General features: G+C 45.9%; 1 protein-coding gene across 1 annotated transcript in view; it reads right to left on the minus strand.

Moving 5' to 3' along the window:
- Susd1 (sushi domain containing 1) overlaps positions 1 to 22,285 on the minus strand; it is a 114,910-nt gene that overhangs the window by 24,148 nt on the left and 68,477 nt on the right. The window contains exons 10-12 of the mRNA XM_051156403.1: positions 20,964 to 21,156; positions 6,746 to 6,837; positions 3,864 to 4,050 (exon numbers count right to left, since the gene is read on the minus strand). Of these exons, the coding sequence (XP_051012360.1) occupies positions 3,864 to 4,050; positions 6,746 to 6,837; positions 20,964 to 21,156 (472 nt within the window). The remainder of the gene's footprint in view (positions 1 to 3,863; positions 4,051 to 6,745; positions 6,838 to 20,963; positions 21,157 to 22,285) is intronic.

A 22,285-nucleotide genomic window follows, 5' to 3' on the forward strand; every position in this document is an offset into this window, starting at 1 on the left:
CGTTGCCTTCCTGAGATAGCTGCATTAAAAGGGGAGGAAGGAGCATAGACACCAAGACACCTCTTTGCAAAATGTCGGGCATGGCTCCAGATGCGCCATACAGCCAAGACCTGCTCAACAGAAGCTCACAGAACCAAAGCAAGGGGAATGTCCACCACAGGTCACCAGTCACAAGGCCATCCATGCAGCTGTGAGGCCTGGCCTCTCTCTATCCCCCTCAGCATTTTGCATGGATATTTGTACATAACCACCAATAAATATTTCCTGAATCCAAGTTGAGTCTCGGCATGGTCCTTCTACACCAATCACACCCATGACAATCCTGGTTTGTAAGTCTCTGATCCTAGGAGGCCTTCCTATGCACATTTTATAAGGTTAACATTTATGCAAGAAGGTAACCAGAGCAGCCAGCCCATTTCTTTCCACAGTGGATCACCTGACTTCAGTGAAGCTGACTGGCTTTAGTGAACGAGGGAGAGAGAGGCCTGTGTCTAACTGAACCATTTAAGTTGGGATGTGGGGCTAGAAAGTAGCTGGGATATTTCTAGGAATGGGAGAAGTGTGTGGGCTGCAGAAGCTTGGAAGGGCAGACACACTAGCTTCTGGCCTGACCCAAGACTGTGTCTCCAGGAATCCAAGAACTTATATTTACCACAGATTTTGAAAAGAAAACAAGGTTAGAGAAAGAGAGTCCTTGTCCAAACCTCTGATGCAACGTCAGCCCCACAGACACCAGAGGAACTTGACAGGATCACTGAGGTACCCTGTAACCCGCTAGGAAGAATGAACTCCTCACTGGGGGCAACAGGTGCAGAACAGAAGTCCGCAGGAGAAAAAGTCAGGAGAACTGGTCCTGCGTGATGCTCCCCAGAGTAGCTCGGTGTGAGAGGCAGGGGCAGGGACAACGGGGCAGTCCTGCTCATCTTCTTACCCATCTGAAAAATGTCTCTTGTTCTTATAAAAGGAAAAGGCAACGAGAAATGGGACATTTCCCACGCTAGTTGCTGGCGTGGGTACTGAAGTCAAATATAGAAATTGCTTCCATCCTTTCCCCCTGCTCTCCTCTAGCTTTCTTGGTTCCACAGAAACAACTGACTTCACACCACAGCCGCGTCGTGCAGAACGGCTGGCGGGCTTTATCATCACATTCACAAGTACAGGTACTTGGTCTCCTCCCCCACCCCCCAGCACCCACCACCACCACCATCACCACTTTAGCTTTCTCTGGTTTCCTGTCTTGTCCCTATGAAAAGAAAACTTTGCTTTTAAGCTTTTAGATACAACAAGAAACCAGTACAACCGACGTGCGAGAGCTCTTTCTGCCTCTTTGGGGTCTACATCAGAGACGAGAGGTCATTTGCTCTCCTTCCTGCCCTACGAGGAGCATGAATGAGCCTGTACTGAAGACCTCAGGTCAATGGGCCCCACATGAGCCACCAGCCGGAAACTTCCGTTATCTCCACTCCCCACCCTCCAGCCAGTGCCATCTCTCCTGCTTTCTCAAACACTTGTCTCTGTCCCTCTACATTCCTCTCTGTCCCCTCTGAGGTCAGCAACATATTTAAAGCTCTTGTTTTCATCCCGTTCCCATCAGTAAGATTTAGTTTAATGGGAGGCTCATGGAAGGGAAATTCCACCCCGTTTTCTTCTGGGAAAGCATCGGCTGTGTTTTCCCGATCCAGACCCTTAACCTAACATTTCTGGTAAGATTTGAAAGTCCCCGGTTTACCACACACATCAACATACAAGGTTGTCTTTTCTCTCACTTTTAAGGGATGAAAGGATTTTTCTTTCCCTCTCTCTCTCTCAGCTCTTTAATAAAGTCTTACCAACTTGAATTTGCTTTTTTTAAAAAAAAAAAAACCTGCAGAGTCTCTAAGGCAGCAGCTCTCAACCTGTGGGTCTCAAACCCCTTTGGGGAGTCACATGTTGGATATCCTGCATGTCAGATATTTACATTAAAATTTGTAATAGTAGAAAAAGTAGTTATGAAGTAGCAATAAAATAAATTTTATGATTGATGGGCACCACAGCATGAGGAACTGTATTAAAGGGTCGCAGCATCAGGAAGGTTGAGAACCTCTGCTCTAAAGCGAATTCAAACAAGCAGCCAGGTATTTGTATGTACTTAACCGGCTTCACTGTCCCGGAGAACTTGAGCAGCTCAACAGTGTCCCCTGGTGGCCATGAGCACAGACACAGGCACTTGAACGACTTTGGGCTGCATTTAGCCTCAAAATAAGGTAAAAATACATAAAGATAAAGTACCTGCTGCAAGTTGTCCTCTGACTTACACGTATATTCCACAGCCAACCCTCTCCTGCTCTACACACAGAAAATAAAAATAATAAAGTATACCTCAAATGTTTTCAAAGCAGTAAAACCCACCCAAGTACGAAAAGGACCAAAGAACAGGAGATGGAGTGGCTGTTCTGCTTTATAAGCGTTCAATTGGACACACTGGAGGGGATGGCAGCTTTAAATAGGGGCAGGGACATAAGAGAAGGTGATGCATATAGGAGGAAGGTGGGAATGGAAGACGTAGAGAAGTGAGTCTCCACCTCCACATTTTTAATTTCTCATTGAGACAAAATACAAGAAGTGACATTTGTGCTGGAGGCCAGGGATCAGGGCTCAAAGACTTGGAGGCCACAGAGAAAGCCAGCAGAAAACAAAGGTACTGGCAGTCGAGAGGAAGATTGCCTACCATGGTCCTGGTACAAACATGCTTAAGGCAACTGCCACTGAGTGAGTATTGTGTGCATGGGTGTGTGCGTGCCACAGCACTTGTGTGCAAGTCAAAGGACGACTAGTGGGATCAGTTCTGCCTTCTACGATGTGACTTCCAGGGATGAATCTCAGTCTCAGGCTTAGAAACAAGCATCTGTGTGGTCCTGTCCTGGACTCATTTTGTAGACAGGGCTGGAACTGACAGAGACCCACCTGCCTCTGCCTCCCCGAGTGCTAGGATTACAAGGCGTGCGCCACCATGCCCTGCTAACATCTTTTTTGTTGTTGTTTGGTTGGTTTTGTTTTTTTTGTTTTTCGAAACAGGGTCTCTCTGTGTAGCCCTGGCTGTCCTGAACTTCCTTTGTAGACCAGTTTAGCCTGGAACTCAAAGGGATCTGCCTTCCTCTGCCTCCCAGGTGCTGGGATTAAAGGCGTGTGCCACCACGCCTGGCTCAACATCTTATTTTTTGAGAAAAGATTTTTCACTGAACCTGACTTTTTATGTGAATGCCAGGTATCCAGGTATCGGTACACAGGTTGTGCCCCTGCCCGCAACACCCCTCCCCCAACCCCCAACACCCCCCCCCCCCCCCCCCCCCCCCCCCCCCCGTGCTTGTGCTTGCATTTGCCCACTGAGCCATTTCACTACCTCTAAAATGCTAGTTTAATGTGTTACTAGAAAACAGTAACAAGAAATCCTTTTTTTTTTTTTTTTTTTACGTATGAAATGTTTTAGACTTGCTTGTTGTTAGTGTTGCTGCTTCTGCCGTTTGCTTTATTTGGGGGTTTGGCCCAGGCTGACCTCACACTTGCTATGAACCTCTCCTGATTTTGTCACCACCTCCCAAATGCTATGATTACAGTCAGGAAACACCATGCCTGGCTGAAATATTTTAAATGTTTCCAACGCCCAGAAAGCCCACACTCGCAGGTTTACACTGTTTAAATGTAATTGCCACTTTGTTTCAGATCATGAAACACTGCTGCCTCTCTGTAGCGCTCTCCACTTTCACTTCCTGCCTTCTCTTGCAAGCTTCATTTACCATAACAGAAAGCAACAGTATTCTTTATCTGGGCCTATCAACAGCTCTGTGCTAATGCCATTAACTCAAGTGCTATTATTCAAGATTTACCTGTTATCTGGGTTGTCAGGGAGATGACCACAGGAAGTGCTGAAGACAACGCCTGAAGGCTAACATTGTAGCTGGTACCTGGATGCAGGTCTAGGCATATCTCAGGGGCCTGGCTGCTGCTTGTGGTGTTAAAGACCATTTCCTGGACAAATGCTTTCTGATACCATCTCTGGCCCCAAACGTGGAACTGAAAGATAAAAACTCATAGGGTGAATTACTGGCTTGAAAGGCTCTGAATGCCTTGAGACCTATGCTTTTTCCAGGAGTTCTCTTTTCTCCTTCCCCTCTTTTTTCTTCCTCTCACCTATGAAGTTTGTTTTTCTTTCTAAGAAGAAGTAAGTGAAGCAACAGTCAACACTATATTTTGTACATATTTTGTACATATGGTGATTATAATGCCATAAGGATAATATATATATGTATATATATATTAGAATAAAAGTACATGAACTTATTGTACAGTTGATAGCTATAATAGCAACCCTCAGGGGGCTTGATTATATTTTATTTATGCGTGTGTGGAGCAGGTATGTGCATCTGTGTGCAGGTATCCACAGAGGACAAAGGATGGCACTGAAGCCCCTGGAGAGGGGGTGTTAAGGCAGGTGTGAGATACCAATGTACAGGCAGGCATGTGTGAGATACCGATGTACAGGCAGGAAGGTGTGAGATGCCAGATGTAAAGGCAGGCAGGTGTGAGATGCCGGATGTACAGGCAGGTGTGAGATGCTGGAAGTACAGGCAGGTATGAGATGCTGGATGTACAGGCAGGTGTGAGATGCTGGATGTACAGGCAGGTGTGAGATGCTGGAAGTACAGGCAGGTGTGAGATGCTGGATGTACAGGCAGGTGTGAGATGCTGGAAGTACAGGCAGGTGTGAGATGCTGGATGTACAGGCAGGTGTGAGATGCTGGAAGTACAGGCAGGTGTGAGATGCTGGATGTACAGGCAGGTGTGAGATGCTGGATGTACAGGCAGGTGTGAGATGCTGGATGTACAGGCAGGTGTGAGATGCTGGATGTACAGGCAGGTGTGAGATGCTGGATGTACAGGCAGGTGTGAGATGCTGGATGTACAGGCAGGTGTGAGATGCTTGATGTACAGCAGGTGTGAGATGCTGGATGTACAGGCAGGTGTGAGATGCTGGATGTACAGGCAGGTGTGAGATGCTGGATGTATGCACTGGCAACCAAACTCTGCATACATCCATAGCAACAGACACTTTTTTTTTTTTTTTTTGGTTTTTTGAGACAGGGTTTCTCTGTGTGGCCTTGGCCATCCTGGACTCACTTTGTAGACCAGGCTGGCCTCGAATTCACAGCGATCCGCCTGCCTCTGCCTCCCAAGTGCTGGGATTAAAGGCGTGCGCCACCACGCCCGGCCTAGCAACAGACACTCTTAAGCTCCGAGCCCCTCTCCAGCCTTCTGGGCCTGAATATTTTATGCCATGCTGGCCCACACAGAAAGCCCAAGGCCAGCCTAAGATACATAGTTAAACTGTCCCACAAATAAAATAAAAGAGCAAAACTCAGAGGCCTCTATGCAGGCAGCTTGCTCTTTTTGGCTCTCATGCTTACAGTGTGGAAGCCTACTAGCAAAACCACGGGAGCAAGGACCATTTTCCTAGAGAGCAAATTAGAAATCTAAACCAGACACGACCTGACTAGGGTACTTCATCCTTTCGATGACATCCAATATCTGAGGCAGAAGACCCCTGTCTCCCCATAACCACCCTTCATTCAGTGCTCACTGAGCCTCACAGGGGCCCTGTGGCTGTCTACGTAACACATACAGAAGCTGGTCCCTGCAGAGACACTGATGTGACCAAAGATCGCTGGACCTCCACCAGAGGCTGGCTGAGTACTGACTCTGCACCAGGATACGTAACTCAAGACACTTTCACATTTTCCCCCCTTTGGTTTCTCTGTGTAGCCCTGGCTGTCCTAGACTCGCTTTGTAAACCAGGCTGGCCTCGAACTCACAGCGATCCACCCGGCTCTGCCTCTTGTGTGCTGGAATTAGAGGAATGCGCCACGGAGCCCAGCAGCTTCTACGTTTTCTTACTGCCCACTGTGGAGTCTGTCTTCAGGTGGCGGCAGCACCAGTGGCTGCCTTGGTGCCTCTTACTCTCTCACTATGATACATATTCTGCCAATGGCTGCTACGAGCATATTTTTTAGCCTTGTAGATTTAAAAAATATTTTTAAAATATCTATGTATTTATTTTATATGTATGAGTGTTTTGCTTACGTGTGTGTTTGTGTAGATATACGTGCCTGGTGCCCACAGAGGTCAAAAAAGGACACTGAGTTTCCTAAAAGTGGAGTTACACATAAGGGGGAGCTGCCATAGGGGTGCTTGGAATTGAACCTGGGTCCTCTGAAAGAACAGCTAGCCGGGCAGAAGAAGAAAGAAAGATGGCTCAGCTGTTCTCTTCTTTTCTTTTCTTTTTTTTTTTTTTTTTTTTTTTTTTGGTTTTTTTTGGTTTTTGAGACAGGGTTTCTCTGTGTAGCCTTGGCTGTCCTAGATTCACTTTGATCTGCCTGCCTCTGCCTCCCGAGTGCTGGGATTAAAGGTGTGCGCCACCACGCCGGGCAATACATCTCTTAACGACTCTAGATATGTTTTTTTAAAGATTTATTTATTATTATATATTATTATGGCCTGCATGTATACCTTCATGCCAGAAGAGGGCATCAGATCACATGACAGATGGTTATGAACCACCATGTGGTTGCTGGGAATTGAACTCAGGACCTTTGGAAGAGCAGGCGGCACTCTTAACCACTGCGCCATCTCTCCAGCCCCCCCTCGTCTAGGTATGTTTTAAACTTCTACATGATACACATATCTGCAAGTACGGTACATTTTAGAAACTTACCAAGTACATCTCTTCTACACTGGCTGTCTTCAGGGCTCTCCATCTCAGGCAGGTTTCGTTGTATATTGAAATATTAGTGATGATCTGGTTTGCTGCAGAAGGGAAAGAAAGAACTGAATTTACACTGTATGAAAAAAAAAAAACCCACAAAACTACTAACTTTTCATTGCAACACTTTCCTAGGAAAAGCACTTACATAGGATGAATTCAGCAGTATGTTGATTCAGAAGTCAGAGGCAGCAGGGGGTTTTTTTGTTTTCTTTTGTTTTGTTTGTTTGTTGTTTTGTTTGTTTTTTGAGACAGGATTTTTCTGTGTAGCCTTGGCTGTCCTGGACTCATTTTGTAGACCAGGCTGGCCTTGAACTCACGTCTATCCACCTGTCCCTGCCTCCCGAGTGCTGGGATTACAGGCGTGAGCCACCATGCGCGGCTCAGAAACATCATGTTCCAGTTTAAGTAAATGAAACCTGACGAGGATTTAAAAACAAAGAGACCCAGCCAGAAGATCTGCCTTCAGATATTTAGGCTAGTCACTGCCAACCCCCTTGGTTTACTAGGTTTAAGTTAGAACTCAGTGCCCTGGGCTTTGGGAACCATTGGGACACACTAGGCATCAGTTTGAAACTCTGAACTAAGGGAACATCTCAGGAGGAGAATCACTCTGTGGAGCTGAAAATTGCCATTTCAAGAAGCCCAGCCTCTGGTGAGAGAATGGGCTTCCCCTGACTTGTATTTCTATGTCAAGTTCTCGAAATCTGCTGATTTTCTTGATAAACAACCCAAAGGCTAATGCATAACCACACAGGATTTGTCCCAGAGGCATCGCTACCAGACCAGTTTACTTTACTGCAAGCCCTGACACCAGAGGTGACTACAGTAATGCCTGTCCCTAGACCAGAAATAACACCGCTGAAATGCTAGGCAGTTTCACGGGAGCACAGCAATGAGTAAAGACTCAAAGACAACTCCCAAGGCACCCGAAAGACCATCCCATCGGAAGCAGGCCTGTATTGAGCAAACCCCTGCCTGGCCCGACGGGTTTCTATGAATGAAGCTGAGCTGGTAGATATGACCCTCCTGTGTGGGCTGAACATGTTTACAATGAGAAAACTTGTTCCACAAGTCCCGACCTCACTTCAGATGCTACAGGACAGAGCAGGTATGTAAGTACCACGGGTCGGGGGGTGGGGGGGTTGGCGCACAGCCCTACTGCCAGGTAAGTAGAAGACACTGGTAGAGATTAGAAAGGGGTGACCCAAGAGACCCAAATAATATTTAATGCTATTACAAGTGCTTTTGCCTGTTTTGTTTTTGTGGTTCAGTCTAGGACCTCACATGTGCTAGCATGCATCTTCCTCCTAAGTCAGTAAAGTCGGTATGAACAATACTCTGCCACCAGCTCAAGATCACACAAAAAGCAGAAGGGTCCCTAGCTCTCTCAGTGTAACTGGATGAGTCACAGCACCTAAGCTGTCCAGGGGACGCAAAGCGAATACTAAACAATCTATGCCAAACTCACTTGCTAAAGGACACACAGAAGACAAAAGACAGCAAATAGGGACTGGAGAGAAGGCGCAGCAGCTGAGCATAACCGCTGCTCCTGCAGAGGACCTAGGTTAAGTTCCCAGCATCCACACAGTGGCTCAGAGCCAGCTGTGACTTCCGTGCCAGGGAATCCAATACCCTCTTCTGACCTGCATGCACGCCAGGCACACACATGGCACACATACATGTGTGTAGGCAACACACTTGTACATATAATGTTTTAATTTAATTTCTTTTATTTACTTTGGTTTTTTTTTTTTTTTTTTTTTTTTTTTTGAGATAGGGTCTGACTATGTAGACCAGGCTAGACTCAGACTCTTAGAGATCCAACTGCCTCTTCCTTCTAAGTGCTAAGCTTAAAGGTACATGCCACCACAGTCACTTTTTAAAATTTTTATTTTTGAGTCAAATTTTATGTATATATCAGCAAAAGAGAAGTGAGTAGTAATTCGCAAAGCAAAACATCATGACTGAGAAAAATTTATTCCCGGAATACACGATCATTAGTGGAAAAACTATTAGTAGGTTACTTTCATAGTCACAATGGCTTCTGCACTTCAATATATTCCTGACTTAAAATCCTGGTTTACAAAGACTCAATTTCTCAGAAGCCCTTTAGCTTAATCATGTTTATTAGAATTTACCACGCTCAGTGGTAAAATAATTAAGCAAATTCTTGTGAAGTTACCAACAATACAAGGATGTCTGTCTGGCCTCATGGCTATTATTTGGTATTAGTCAGGACGTTCTCAGAAAACAATGAGGTACAAATAGCATAAATGAAAGTGGGAAAGGGTCATAACTGCCAGTAAATCTCGGAGAAGGAACCAAATACCAAACGGCCTGAAGACAATGGAAAAACAAGACAAAATATTAGGAGCCTGACAAAGTGCATCAGATAGATGAAACAGAAACAGTTGCTTTCCCCCTCCCCCCCCTGTGTACCAGGAAAAGCAGGATAGTCTGGATGGACACCCTCAGACCTTGGGACTGAAGGCCATGCCACCTCCCAGACAGCAAGGCCTTGATGACAAGGAGATGAGCCTGGATTATCTGGGCAGGCTCAATGGATAACAAGGATCTTTATAAATCAGCTAAGGCAGGATTAGCGTTAAAGAAGCCGAGAGTGGGAGGCGGGGCGGAGAAGAAGGGCTCAGTCAGTAAAGTGCTTGCTGCGAAAACTTGAGAGTCAACCTTGAGATCCCCCGGGACACACATAAAAAGCTGGGTGGGTGTCTGTGAGGAGGAGATGGGCGGATCCCTGCCGCAGCCAGTCCAGTCGAGCCAGTGAGAGACTGTCTCAAAGGCTAAGGTGGAGAGTGACTGAAGAAGACACTGGAGGTTGAACTCTGACCTCCACAGGCATGGACACGCACGTGTACACAGGCACACAGGCACACACACCCACATACACACACAAACACACATACACATATACAGCACACAGAAAGAAAAAAGAGGCAGGGGAGCAGAAGGAGAAAGAGGAAGGAGAGGAAGAGGAGGGCTATGGTGGCACACACTTGGAATCTTGGCACTTTAAGGCTGAGGCCGTGAGAAGGTGGAGAGCTTCAGGACAGAGTGGACCGTGTAGTGAAAGCCCATGAGTGACAGACATAATGTGGCCAAGTGGAGAGTAAACTGGCGAATGTGGGGCCACAGGCTAAAGGAGCTGAACACCAAGAGTAAGGAAACGGAGTCTCCCTTCAGTCCCTTAGAGGCACACGGGGCCATTTACACTCTGGCTGTAGCCCAATGGAGCAGATTTCAAGCATCTGGCCTCCACAGCTACATGGCAGCCAACCTGGACTCCCACTAGGGTTTCCAGTGATCCATCAAGCCAGCGACAGGAAACGAATGCAAGTAACAGCACGCAAAACGGAAAAGACTCGACGGAAGAGTGCTAGCATTCTCAGCCAGCTCCGACTAGCCTAAGAGAAATCTAATAGAAATGCTTTAAAAATGTCAGCTGGGTGTGGCGGCGCATGTCTGTAGTCCCAGCACTCTGAGGTCGAGGCCAGCTTGCTCTACAGAGTGAATTCTAGGACAACCAGAGGGACACAGAGAAGCCCAAAAAGGAAGAAAAGGAGGAAGAGGGGGGAAGAGGAGGAGAAGGGGGGAGGAGAAAGAAACACAAAGGGAGAAACAACATAAATGTTGATAAAGGATATACAAGAAAATAAAACATAGAGAAATAACTTGAATGGGAAGAGTGTGGAAACCACAAAGTAGAACCAGCAGAAACCAGCTTGGCACACTCAATAAACAGAAAACAATCACTGCTAAATGTCCTTGGAAAGATTAATGAGAAAAAGCAAAATGGGGGTGGGATGTTAATTGACACGGGACATGACCAGACATAATAAAACTATAAGGGACTAGAAATACAGCACTTGTGTTAGGTAATTCACGACAGCCTTTAACTGCAGCTACAGGGGAATCCAACACCCTCTTCTGGCCTCCATGGGAACTGCACTCACATGCACATACCCACACACAAACACATAATTACAAATAAAATAAAACTTTTTTTAAACATTCACCAAAAAATTAAAATAATAAAAATAAAAAAACAAAAATAAAATAAAATCCAGCAATATCTCTCTACTTTCTTTGTGATAGCTCCTGTAAAACATATTTTTATATCAAATGACAAACAGGTTCTATGTACTATGATTTTCTTTCATTTTAAAGATTATTTATTTATTTTATGTATATGAGTGCTCTATCTGCATGTACACCTGCATGCCAGGAGGGGGCACCAGATCTCATTATAGATAGTTGTGAGCCACCATGTAGGTGCTGGGAATTGAACTCAAGACCTCTGGAGGAGCAAGCAGTGCTCTTAACTGCTGAGCAATCTCTCCAGCCCTGTACTATGATTTTTCTATGCTTCATACTTTAAAAAGAATATTGCCCCTTGAGAAACCAATGTTTATGTCTTTGTGGGATGTGTTGTCCTTCTGGAGGTGATACCAGACATAATCAAAATGCTAGAGTAGTTAAAAATTTTATTGTTAGTAAAAGAATGAATAAACTGATTAATGGAAAGAGCAGAATCAATAAGTAGGCCTACCCACTGATGAAACTTTATAGATGAGCAAATGGCATTTCAGATCAGCAATATTAGCAATATTAGACTTCTAACTTGATATAACTGAAAAAAATGTTCTCAACAGAAACAAATATTTAGTTACAAACATACTATAATATATATAAAAGAACAGTTCTATAACCCTAGGTAGGAAGGAAATAGCAAGAAGATGAAAACTAATTTTTAAATTATTTTTATTGTATGCATATGCTGTTTTTCCTGCACGTAGGTTTGTGTACCGTGTAAGTGTTTGGTGCCATGGAGGGCAGAGGAAGATGTTGACTCCCCTGAGACTGGAGCCATAAGGGTGATGGGAACCAAACCAGAGTCCTCTGAAAGACTAGCCAGGGCCCTAAAAACTAAAATTTAAAAATATTGACTAAAGAAAATTAACTTTTCTGTGTGGCAAAAGACCTAATACCCAAGTTTGAAAGGTAAGACACAAACAGCAGTGGAAGTGGAGTTGGAAAAAGTGATGGCCCTAAATTTTGCATCTGAGCCGACTCTCACAGCTTCATGCTCTGAACACTGAGTCCCAGACTGGTGGTAGCACTGGGAGGTTACTATGGAGCTCTTAAAAACTGGCTGGTTGGCTGGGCGTGGTGGTGCACGCTCTGCATCCCAGCACTTGGCAGGCAGAGGCAGGCAGATTTCTGAGTCTTGAAGCCAGCCTGGTCTACACAGCAAGTTCCAGGACAGCCAAGGCTACACAAAAAAACCAAGCCAAAAAACCAAAACTAATTAAATAGACAGACAAATAACTAAATAAAATACATCTGGCTTGCTGAGGTAGACCACAAGGATTGGATCTATGTACACAGTAACCTGGCCTTACCTTCCTGCTGTTCTCCGGTCTCATCCAGGCTGCCACCACAAGCTCCCACCACAGTGAACGCTCCCTGCCAAGCCCTCTGTACCATGAGGGATAGAAACTTCTGGAACCATAAGTGGAAATAATCAATTTCTCCTTTAAGTCACGCAGGGTAGGGATTTGATCCCAGGCACACAAGGGTGGCAAATCCACGCCAACAGCTAAAGAGTACTGAAAACCGCTGGACCACCAACACGGGCAAACCAGAACAGCAGACTATCATAGGGGAAGCCCAAGAGGACTGTAAATAACAAAGTTCTATTTAAAGGTAGAGTAAGGGCTGGGGTGTCACTCAGCAGCAGAGAACAACTGCCTGGCCATGTGCAAGGTGCTGGGTTCGTCCCTGGTACCAAATGAACATACTTAGTTGTTTCCTGGACTCCCAACCACTAAGAATGGCCACAGGTAGCCAGGTGTGGTGGAGCACACCTTTAATCCCAGCACTCTGAGTGTGAGGCCAGCCTGGTCTACACAGCCAGGACAGGCAAGGATACACAGAGAAACCCTGTCTCAAAAAAAAAAAAAAAAAAAAAATGGCCACAAGTGATGCCAGTGACGTTTTCCTAACAAGCATTCGTTTACCACCTGTATGTGTGTAACTGACACACTCTCTCTGAAGATGACTTACAAGGACCTTATCGTGGAAACCCCACTCTCGAGACTCAATTTTACAGAGATATGGGGCCCACCTATGTGTGCAAACATCAGCCATTCTTCATCAAATTTAAGGTGACATCCTTTTATGAGACACCCAGTATCTTGTGTGTTATTTTTTTTTTAATCTGCCCAATGAATGATCATTATCATTTTTTGGTTTTTGTTTTGGTGTTTTGGTGTGGTTTAGTTTTTCAAGGCAGGGTTTCCCTGTGTAACCTTGGCTGTCCTGGACTCACAGAGATCTGCCTGCCTCTGCCTCATGCCTGCTGGGATCAAAGGCGTGCATCATCACTGCCTGGCTCCACAACCGGCTTTTTTAACTTATCAAATAACGTTGCTTGAAAGAGCTCTTTCAGACCCATGTAAACACTAAATTTTTATCATGCTATAAGCAAAAATGTAACAAAATCTGATTAAACATTCTTAAAATATCTTCCTATTTGGTATCAAAGGCTTCTCACTTTTTAGTTGGAGTACCAGGGTCTGTTTTGGGTGGAGTGAGGGGTACACCCATGTGTGTAGATGCCAGGTGAGGACTTTAAGTGTCTTGCACTATCAGTTTCCATTATATTCCCCTGACAAAGGTTCTGTTGCTGAGCCCATACCTACGCTGGCATCCAGCGAGGCCTGGTGATACCCCTGCCTTGGCCCCGACCCCCATAGTGCTGTGGTCACAGGCATAGACACATAGAATGCTGGCTGTTTACCTAGGCTCTGCAGATTAGAACTCCGGTCCTCCTGCTCACACAGTGTGGTAGTTTGAGTGAGACCACTTGCCTTTGAAGGTGTGAGCTCTTAGCTTCCTGCTCCAGGTGCCATGCCTGTATCTTAGGGCCATGTCTCCCCACCATGACAGACTCTGATCTCTCTAAATCTGTGAGCCTAAATAAACTGCCTTGGTCATGGTTTTTGGGGTTTTTGTTTGTTTGTTTGTTTTTGTTTTTGTTTGTTTGTTAGTTTGTTTGTTTGTCACAGCAACAGAAAAGCAGCTAGTACACGCAGTGAGGGTTTCTTTTACTGTGATGAAACACCATGACCAAAAAGCAAGTTGAGGAATGTGATGTCTAGTCTTGGCTGTCAACGTCACTACATCTGGAATGAACTATAATCCAGAAATGGGCCGGGGGAACACCTGTAAGAGTGGATTGTTGTTTTTTTTGTTTTGTTTTGTTTTGTTTGTTGCTTGGTTTGAAGTGGGTGGATCCACTTCCAGTCCGGATCTTGAGGCAGAAAGACACAGGTCTTTAACTGGGAGCTTAAGGTGGGAAAACAGCCCTTTCATCTGGGCCACTTTGCTGGAAGCCTATGTAAGGACATAGAAGAAGGTAGCGTTGGCTCTTTGCCTGCTTGCTCTGGCCTCGCCAGCAAGTCCATCCCTTTGCTGGCATTAGAGCCCACTTCTTTGGAATTCCAGCATCTACTAAAGACCAGCTGAGGCTCCCAGCCTTATAAACTGAGCAACTACTGGATTCTTGAACTTTCCCCTCATAGCTCGCCACTGTTGGATTAGTTGAGCCATACCCTTTAAGTGATTTTAATAATTCCCCTTTATATATATGGGGGTCCGTTCTATGTGTTCTGCTTCTCTAGAGAACCATGGCTGAAGGTGGAGGAAGGGGTGTATTTGTCTTACACTTCACATCACTGCTTATCATTGAAGAGAGTCAGGACAGGAGCTCAAAAGGGGCAGAAACCCAGAGCCAGGAGCTGGTACAGAAGCCATGGAGGGGTGCTGTTTAAATGGTTTGCTCCCCATGGCTCACTCAGCCTCCTTCCTTACAGAACCCAGGTGCCCAGGGTGGTGCCACCCACAGTGGGCTGGGCTCTCCCCCATCAACCACTAAGAAAATGTCCTACAGGCTTGCCTACTGCCCCATCTTATTGAGGCCCCTTTCTCTCTGATGACTCTCGCTTAAGCCAAGTTAACATAAAACTAGCCAGCACACAAGGCAAGCACTTTTCTCCACGGTGCCATCGTCATCTTCCCAGCTCATGTGATAGCGTTATATGCACTATCTAGAGTTTTAGTGAAAAGCCTTTCCTCCGTTCCTCCCTCCCTCTCTCCCTCCCTCCTATCCTTCTTTCCTCCCTCACTTCCTTCCTTCTGTGTGTATGTATGTGTGTGTGTGCGCGTGCGTGTGCGCGTGCGTGTATGTGTTTATTACTGCATGAGTACATGTGTGCATGTGTGTGTGTACCTGTGTGTGCGTGTGCGTGTATGTGCGTGCGCGCACACGTGCTGAGGATGGAACCCAGGGTCTTCTGCACAGCATGCAATCCCTCTGTGATGGGGCTGCAGCCCCAGGCCTGCGTTTCCTTAAAGTGCAGTCCACATTTTGCAGCTTCTCCCGTGAGCCCCTGACAGCCATCCTGAGGATGTCACACCTTGCTGTGGTTTCTATGGTTGTCCCCATGTCAAACCATTTTGAAAATTTTCTAAAATAGCAATGAAACTCAAGACACAAATGTCACTAGTGTCTATAACTAAATACTTTCACTGACACTACAAGCAGCTGATGACACTGTAAGCTAAGGCAAGAACGAGTTCGCAGCAGATGGACACCTGACTGTAAGGCAACTCAAAGAGTTCATAGATGTCAAAATATGAAAATGAATATGTGAAAATCACTAAGACATACTATACCAGGCATATTAATAACAGTGTTTTTTGAAGAGGGAAATTCAATATCCTTCAGTAATATGCAAGTTAATAAATTAGCACACCTTTACACCATGGAATTTTATCCTCTCAAAAAGAATGAGATGAAAGTATATGAACTGGTAAGAAAGTGTGTCTATAAAGTCTTATATTTGCAAGGACAAAATATTAAGAAATAGAATAAAAAAGCAAGATGCTCTTCATCCTTGCTACAGGCCTCCCAGCCCTGGCTGCTCCTCCACACTCTCCTGCCTGCCCCCACCGCCCCTCCCCATGCTCTCCTGCCTCCCCTTCCACCTCCACACTCTCCTGCCTCCCCACCACTGGGTCAATCTAATCTCCCATAATAGAGCTGAAAAACCAGACCTGCAAGAATGTCTCACAGGAAACAAAAATCTGGCTTTTAGTTCATTAGACTCTTAGGAGCTTTGCTTTCTTTCTTACTGTGGGAGAGTGACTCTGGGTAAAGTCAGGCCTTCCTCCCTCTCTGCTCAGAAGTACCCCACAAATATGGAAAAAGCAGTTCATCAACCAATTGTTGATCTTTGTCAATGGTCCTTGTTACATTGGGAGCTCTGGGGAGCCTGGGGTGGGTTGGAGTTCTTTTCTTTCTTTCTTTCTTTTCTTTTTTGGTTTTTTGTTTGTTTGTTTTGTTTTTGGGGTTTTTTTTTTTTTTCTGAGACAGGGTCTCTCTGTGTAGCCCTGGCTGTCCTGGACTCACTCTGTAGACCAGGCTGTCCTCAAACTCATAGAGATCCACCTGAGTGCTGGGATTAGAGGCGTGCACCACTGCGCCCGGCTAATTACACACTCTTAATGTGCATTTGACTTAGGAAAGGAGTCATTCATTATATTTGTAACAAAAATACAAAGGAGCATATATCAAATATGACTAGATGGAGTTAAGTAATGCTTAACACTTTACAGATAGAGTCTGTCACATATAGACTGGTGTTCCATGCAGGGCTCATCACTGCCTCGTCCATAGCCAAGGTAACTGAGGCATCTGAAGGTTAGGTAATTTATTCAAATACATCCTATTTGGTGGATCTGAGAGTTGAATTTAGGTCGTCTGGTTCCAGAGGAATGATACCAAACCACCTGAAATCACTCATGGGGAACCCAGAAAGAAGAAAACTTATGTAAGAAGAAAAAAGGGTTCAGGGCCTTTAATCCCAGCACTTGGGAGGCAGAGACAGGCAGATCACTGTGAGTTTGAGGCCAGCCTGGTCTGCAAAGGGAGTCCAGGACAGCCAAGGCTACACAGAAACCCTGTCTCAAAAAAACAAAAACAAAAACAAAAAGAAAAAAAAGAAAGAAAGAAAGAGAAAGAACCAGTAAGAAACAGAGATGGAAAGTTGGCACTTAATACTTCATAGATCAGAGTTCTACTCAATCCAAGGAAAACTGTGGTCCCTTCCATCTGAATCTCCCCACAGTCTCCAAAAATACTCTTCAGGTAAAAAGGAGGAGCAGATAAAACCAGCATAAAAGGGGCTGGGAACATGGCCTAGTGGGTAAAGTGTGTACTGAGCAAGTGGTAGGACCTGACTTCACATCCCCAAAATCCACGTCAAAGGCAGAAACAGTAGCTTCTGTCGGTATCTCCAGGACTGGGAGGTGGATATTGAGGGCAGGCTGAAACGGGGAGCTCCACATCCGGTGAGACCCTGTCTCAAAAGACAAGGTGGAGAGTGATAACCAAAGACATTTACACCAACCTCTGGTCTGTACACACGCACACATGAGTGAACACCCCCCCCCCGACAAACACATACACACACACACCCACACACACAGATGCAGACACCACAAACACACCCACAGCTCTCACTCCAACTGGAAAGCAGAGAGAACACAACACAGTCAAAAGCACTATTAAACAGGGGAGGGGGGGACCCAAACCCCAGCCAAGTTCTTTCAACTTCCTGAGAGTGTTTGTGTAGGGAGCTGTGTGGAAGAGGAGGGAAGCGAGGAGCCAGAGACCTTCACAGAAACAAATTCCACTGAGTGTGAAAACGTGGGAACAGAGACCAGTGTCACCAGAGCACTGGCTGCAGAGAAGAGATATGACATCTGAAGGTGTTTGGAAGCAGTTGAGGAAGTCACTGCTCCTGGCAAAGAAAAGGCGGAGGAGAAAGACATGTGCGCATGCGCCCTTGGAGTCGAAGTGTTGATAGGAAGATCCCACATAGCAGAGGAACCCTAAACTGGAACGGATGATTTACGCCGGGCGGAAACAAGACACAGCAACTGCAGTTCACCCCTCGACTGAAGAGGGCGCTCTTAACCCGGTAATCTCATTAGTCACTGTCCAGTCTGGACGGACAAGAGCAATCGCTACCAAAAAAAAAAAAGTTCTATAACCAAAACCTTGCATCTTGGACAAATTATATATTTTTTTAAAACCCACAAACTAGGAAAAATTAACACAATAAATAATCATTTGAGGGCATGCAGAAAACATTTCCAGTTAGAAAATTAAAACTGCCTGGCAGTGGTGGTGCACACCTTTAACCCCAGAATATGGGAGGCAGAGGTAGGTGGGTCTCTGTGAGTTCGAGGCCAGCCTGGTCTACAAAGTGAGTCCAAGGCAGCCAAGGCTCGAAAAAACAAAAATAAAACAAATTTTTAAAAAGGAAAGGAAAAATTTCAGGCCATAAGAATGCAACTACATATAGAGATGAATTTGGGGGTTCATTGCGCTGTCTAGATTGTGAATTGTCATTCACAGAAGTCTATTGACTCAGCTCCCTGGGGTCCAAGCTTCCAAACTAGAGAGGTAAGTGGCAGTCGCTGCGCAGAAGCCTGTGTCACTCTGCTAACACAGAACAGTCACCTGTGGACTTAGGAAAAAGATGAGTCTTGGGTCCAGTGACTCCAAGCATGTACCAGATCTCAGGCTGAAAGAAACAGTATTACTGCAGTCACACCTAATCGCTAGCCGAAGGCAGGTCTACAGAGAGCAGGCATTTCTAATACGGCTTTTCAAACCCAACCCATGTGCCCATGTGCAGGATGACATTAAAAAAAAAAAAAAAAAGCCTTACCAACTCCATGTGAAAAGCTAGCTGCTCACCCATTGTCCTAGTCACAGGACACCCTGCAATCAGAAATCCCCACCTCACATTGAGGGCAAAACACACTTGTGAAAATACTGCAGTGTTAAGTGGCGTGCCTCCTCCCTTTCTGACTGGGCTGCCAAACAGATCGCAGAACTCCACTGTTGAAATAAATAGGAAAGCTGTGTGAGTTGCTTTCCTAACGCAGACGCCTGAGATGGCCGTGGCCCTTTGTGCTCAAGCCCCGGATGTTTCACACTGCAGAGGTCAGTCCCCTTGCTCAAGTGTGCCAAGGGTGATCACTTCCTGCCCATACTCGCCCCACAAAGGGAAGGACGGTTCCCCACTCACTCAGCCTCAAAGAACAGTAAATGCCCAACCCGACTGACAGGAAGATGCCATTCCTTGGGTCACATTTCCTATTGCACAGAGTTCCTGTGTTACAGGTCGCTGAGCAAACAAGATGAGGAATGCTGATCTCTGCGGCCGGCTGGCATTTCGTGTAGTCCCAGCCTCCAGGAACCGGGTAATAGGTTATCTGCCCACTGCTGTCCCTCTGCTGCTCAGCTCGAGCCTGGCCGGATAAGCCCATTACGTTTAAGCCTGCTCTACAAACAGCCACACTACAATCTGTGTTGAGGGTCATCCTGGAAATTGCCCAGGACAGTAAAGATGAGACTTTGGCTATTAATCCTTTGTAATCTCATGTGGAAGGGAAAAGTAAGACTCGGCTTCTCACTACAAAATGTAAACACACTGAATGGGACCTACTGCAGAGAGGAGGGCTGCAAAGCTGGACACACAGCACAGGGTCGCTAAACTGGGAAATGAGGAAATAGAGTAAGTGGGCATGTGCCTATCAGGGAAAGCGTACCGACCAGGCCAAGTTTTAGCATACTAGCCTCTCGGACATGCACACATAGACAGGGCTTGGCTATTCCCCCCATCCCCCTCCCTTGTCCTGCACCTACTGACTGGGACAGTGCTCATGTGTCTGTTCTTTAATGACTCTCCTGGTAAGCCATGCCCATGAGATGGACGGTACGGGCACTGCTGTCTTGAGGATTACAGTTTTCTAAATGTGAGAGAGCCAGACTGCTGCTCACCCACACCTCACTCCGACTCACTAGGAGCAAGAATGAAACGGAGACAGAGGTCCCAGCAAGGCAGGGAGAAGCCCTTCACTCTGCTGCCGAAGAGGGAGGAAGCCTCTGTGCCTGGATAAAGCCAAAGAAGTGTGAAAATGGGCGTGGCATTGTGGTTCAAAGACAGAGCACTTGTCTAGGTTGTGCGAAGTCCTGGGCAAGTGGGTTTTCTAAGGAGAAGAAGAAAGGAGAGAGAAAGAGAGGGAAGGAGGGATGAAGGGAGGGAGGGAAGGAGGGGAAGGAAGAGCTCTTGTGTCCCTCAGGACCAGCTGGTAGCTATGTAGTTAACATCGCTGGATTCTATGTGGCTTCCAGGAAAGTCCACAAATAAAGAGTCCCCAAGGAGCCTAAGTGTCATTTCACTGCTATTCTGAGTCAGATTGCTAGAAATAAGATATTTTTTAAAGAATCCAAGAGACCAGTGAACACGAAGCAGGTTTGCAATATATCATCCCTCAGAAAAACAAACAAACAAATAAACAAAAAGGCCAAATCACAAAACAGCAGTTTAAAAAAAATCTTCGAGAAATTTCTGCTCTCTTCTTCTACAGTCTAGAACTTGTACCCTTCCAAACCGCCCATCTCACAGACCTAGGACACAAAGGCTCATCCAGTGGATAATCTGGGGTTCAGGCTGCCCTCTCCATTTTCTGGATCCTGGGACCAGTCTCCCAGGGCTTTTCTAAGTACAGAGGCCTGAGATAAACCCCAGCCTCCAGCTAGGGGAGGGAGGGACCCACTGCCTCCCCTAACTCCATCACACTCTAGGTTAGTTCATCTTGAAGATGACCATAACAACGTTTTCTCGCATGGCCCGGCTGTGATTCTGCCAGCGCCCCATGCAGCGGGGATGTTTCTGTCTCCTGGAAGGTGTTTCTAGTTTCTCGATCAATATCCTCAAAGACAGGGACATTTTGAATTGAGATGAGAGGGCCTTCCAGAATTCTCATTGTAAGGTTGCCTGAAGTCCCCCCGCATGAAGCTGTATTCCCTTGCCCAGACCTTCTAGAAGCCAAAACATTATACAGAAGGACTGAATGGTAACATCTGAGCATCCTGAATACCAGACAAAGCTGGTAGTTTGTTAGAACTAGAACACAGGGCTCTTGGCCCTGTCCTTTGTGCTGTTCAACTCTCATATCTCATTTGTTGTCCTGAGGAACAAAACAGAAAGCCACCCGGGCCTACCTGATACTGTGGTTGTTATGGTTGTTTGCACAGAATGTGGCTGAGTGGGCTGCAGAAGGGTGATGTTTATCGTGTAATCAGTGGCCGGGTACAGATCTAAACACACTTCTGGAACTCGGTCTCTTGTTGTGAAGTTAAAGAAAGTAGCGTGGTAAAAGCTCTGTAGATACCACCTCTGACCCAGAACCTTCACCTGTCACAAAATGGAAAGAGGGTTGCATTAGCTTCCTGTTGGCTTGCAGCTTTCTAGACTAAGCTAAGCCCAAAAGGGCGACAAGAAACTTCCTTCTGTTAATCTGCTTAGAATTATCTTTAAGACACCAGCGGCTTAAACTGAGGACAGCCTTTACGAAGCTACTGTACCTGTCCTAGCCGGTTTCCCTCGCAACCAGGTGTGGGATTAAGATTAAATTGCGTAATCAATGACTGGCTGGCAGAAAGAAACACATCTCAGATAAATAAGATGGCAGGCTATTCTGAGGCAATCCCCTGGTGCCCACTCAAGTGAAAGAGACTGTACTAAAGCTACTGGATAAAATTCTTTCGATTTTTATTTTCATCCTGAGGAATCCAAGCCCCACCACTCAGGTACTTGAGCGTTATGAGCACTACCCCAGGCTATGCTTTTTAAAGCAACAATGCAATGCTGTTTCCCAGGCTGGTAAAAGCCGGTGGCCACGGAGGCGTCAAACATACAGCCATTTGAATCATGCCACTCAAGCTCCAGTGAGTCATGGGAAAACAATTTGTGAAGATCCTAGAATAACAGGACCAAACATTATCAACCAGTCCTCTTTATCTGGTGATCCTGTGAGTTTAATTGAAGCTCATGTCACCGGCTCTACCACCCTCCAATCCGTCCCATTACATTCAGTCACTGGGTCATCCTCACAGGTCATCTAAGACAGGAATAACTGGCTCATAAGATTCATCTCTTGAGGCTGGAGAGATGGCTCAGCAGTTAAGAGCACTGGCTGTTCTCCCAGAGGTCCTGAGTTCAATTCCCAGCACTCACATGGCAGCTCACAACTGTCTGTAACTCCAGTTCCAGAGGATCTGACACCCTCTCATAGACACACATGCAAGCAAAACACCAACGCAAATAAAATAAATAAGTTATTTTTAAAAGGATTCATCTCTCACCCAAGTCCTCCAATTCTCTTGGATAGTTTAGGCACCTTAGAGATAACCCATCAAAACTTGGCCTCAAAGTTCCTTGCGTTCAACGCTATGAAAATCCTCCAGTCCAGCCATCCACAGCCACAGCTGTGCTCCAGGATCTAGACAGCATCACCAGCAGAGCTGAGCACAAGATGCCATGG

Source organism: Acomys russatus, chromosome 2 (assembly GCF_903995435.1).
Source record: "Acomys russatus chromosome 2, mAcoRus1.1, whole genome shotgun sequence".
Lineage (NCBI taxonomy): Eukaryota > Metazoa > Chordata > Mammalia > Rodentia > Muridae > Acomys > Acomys russatus.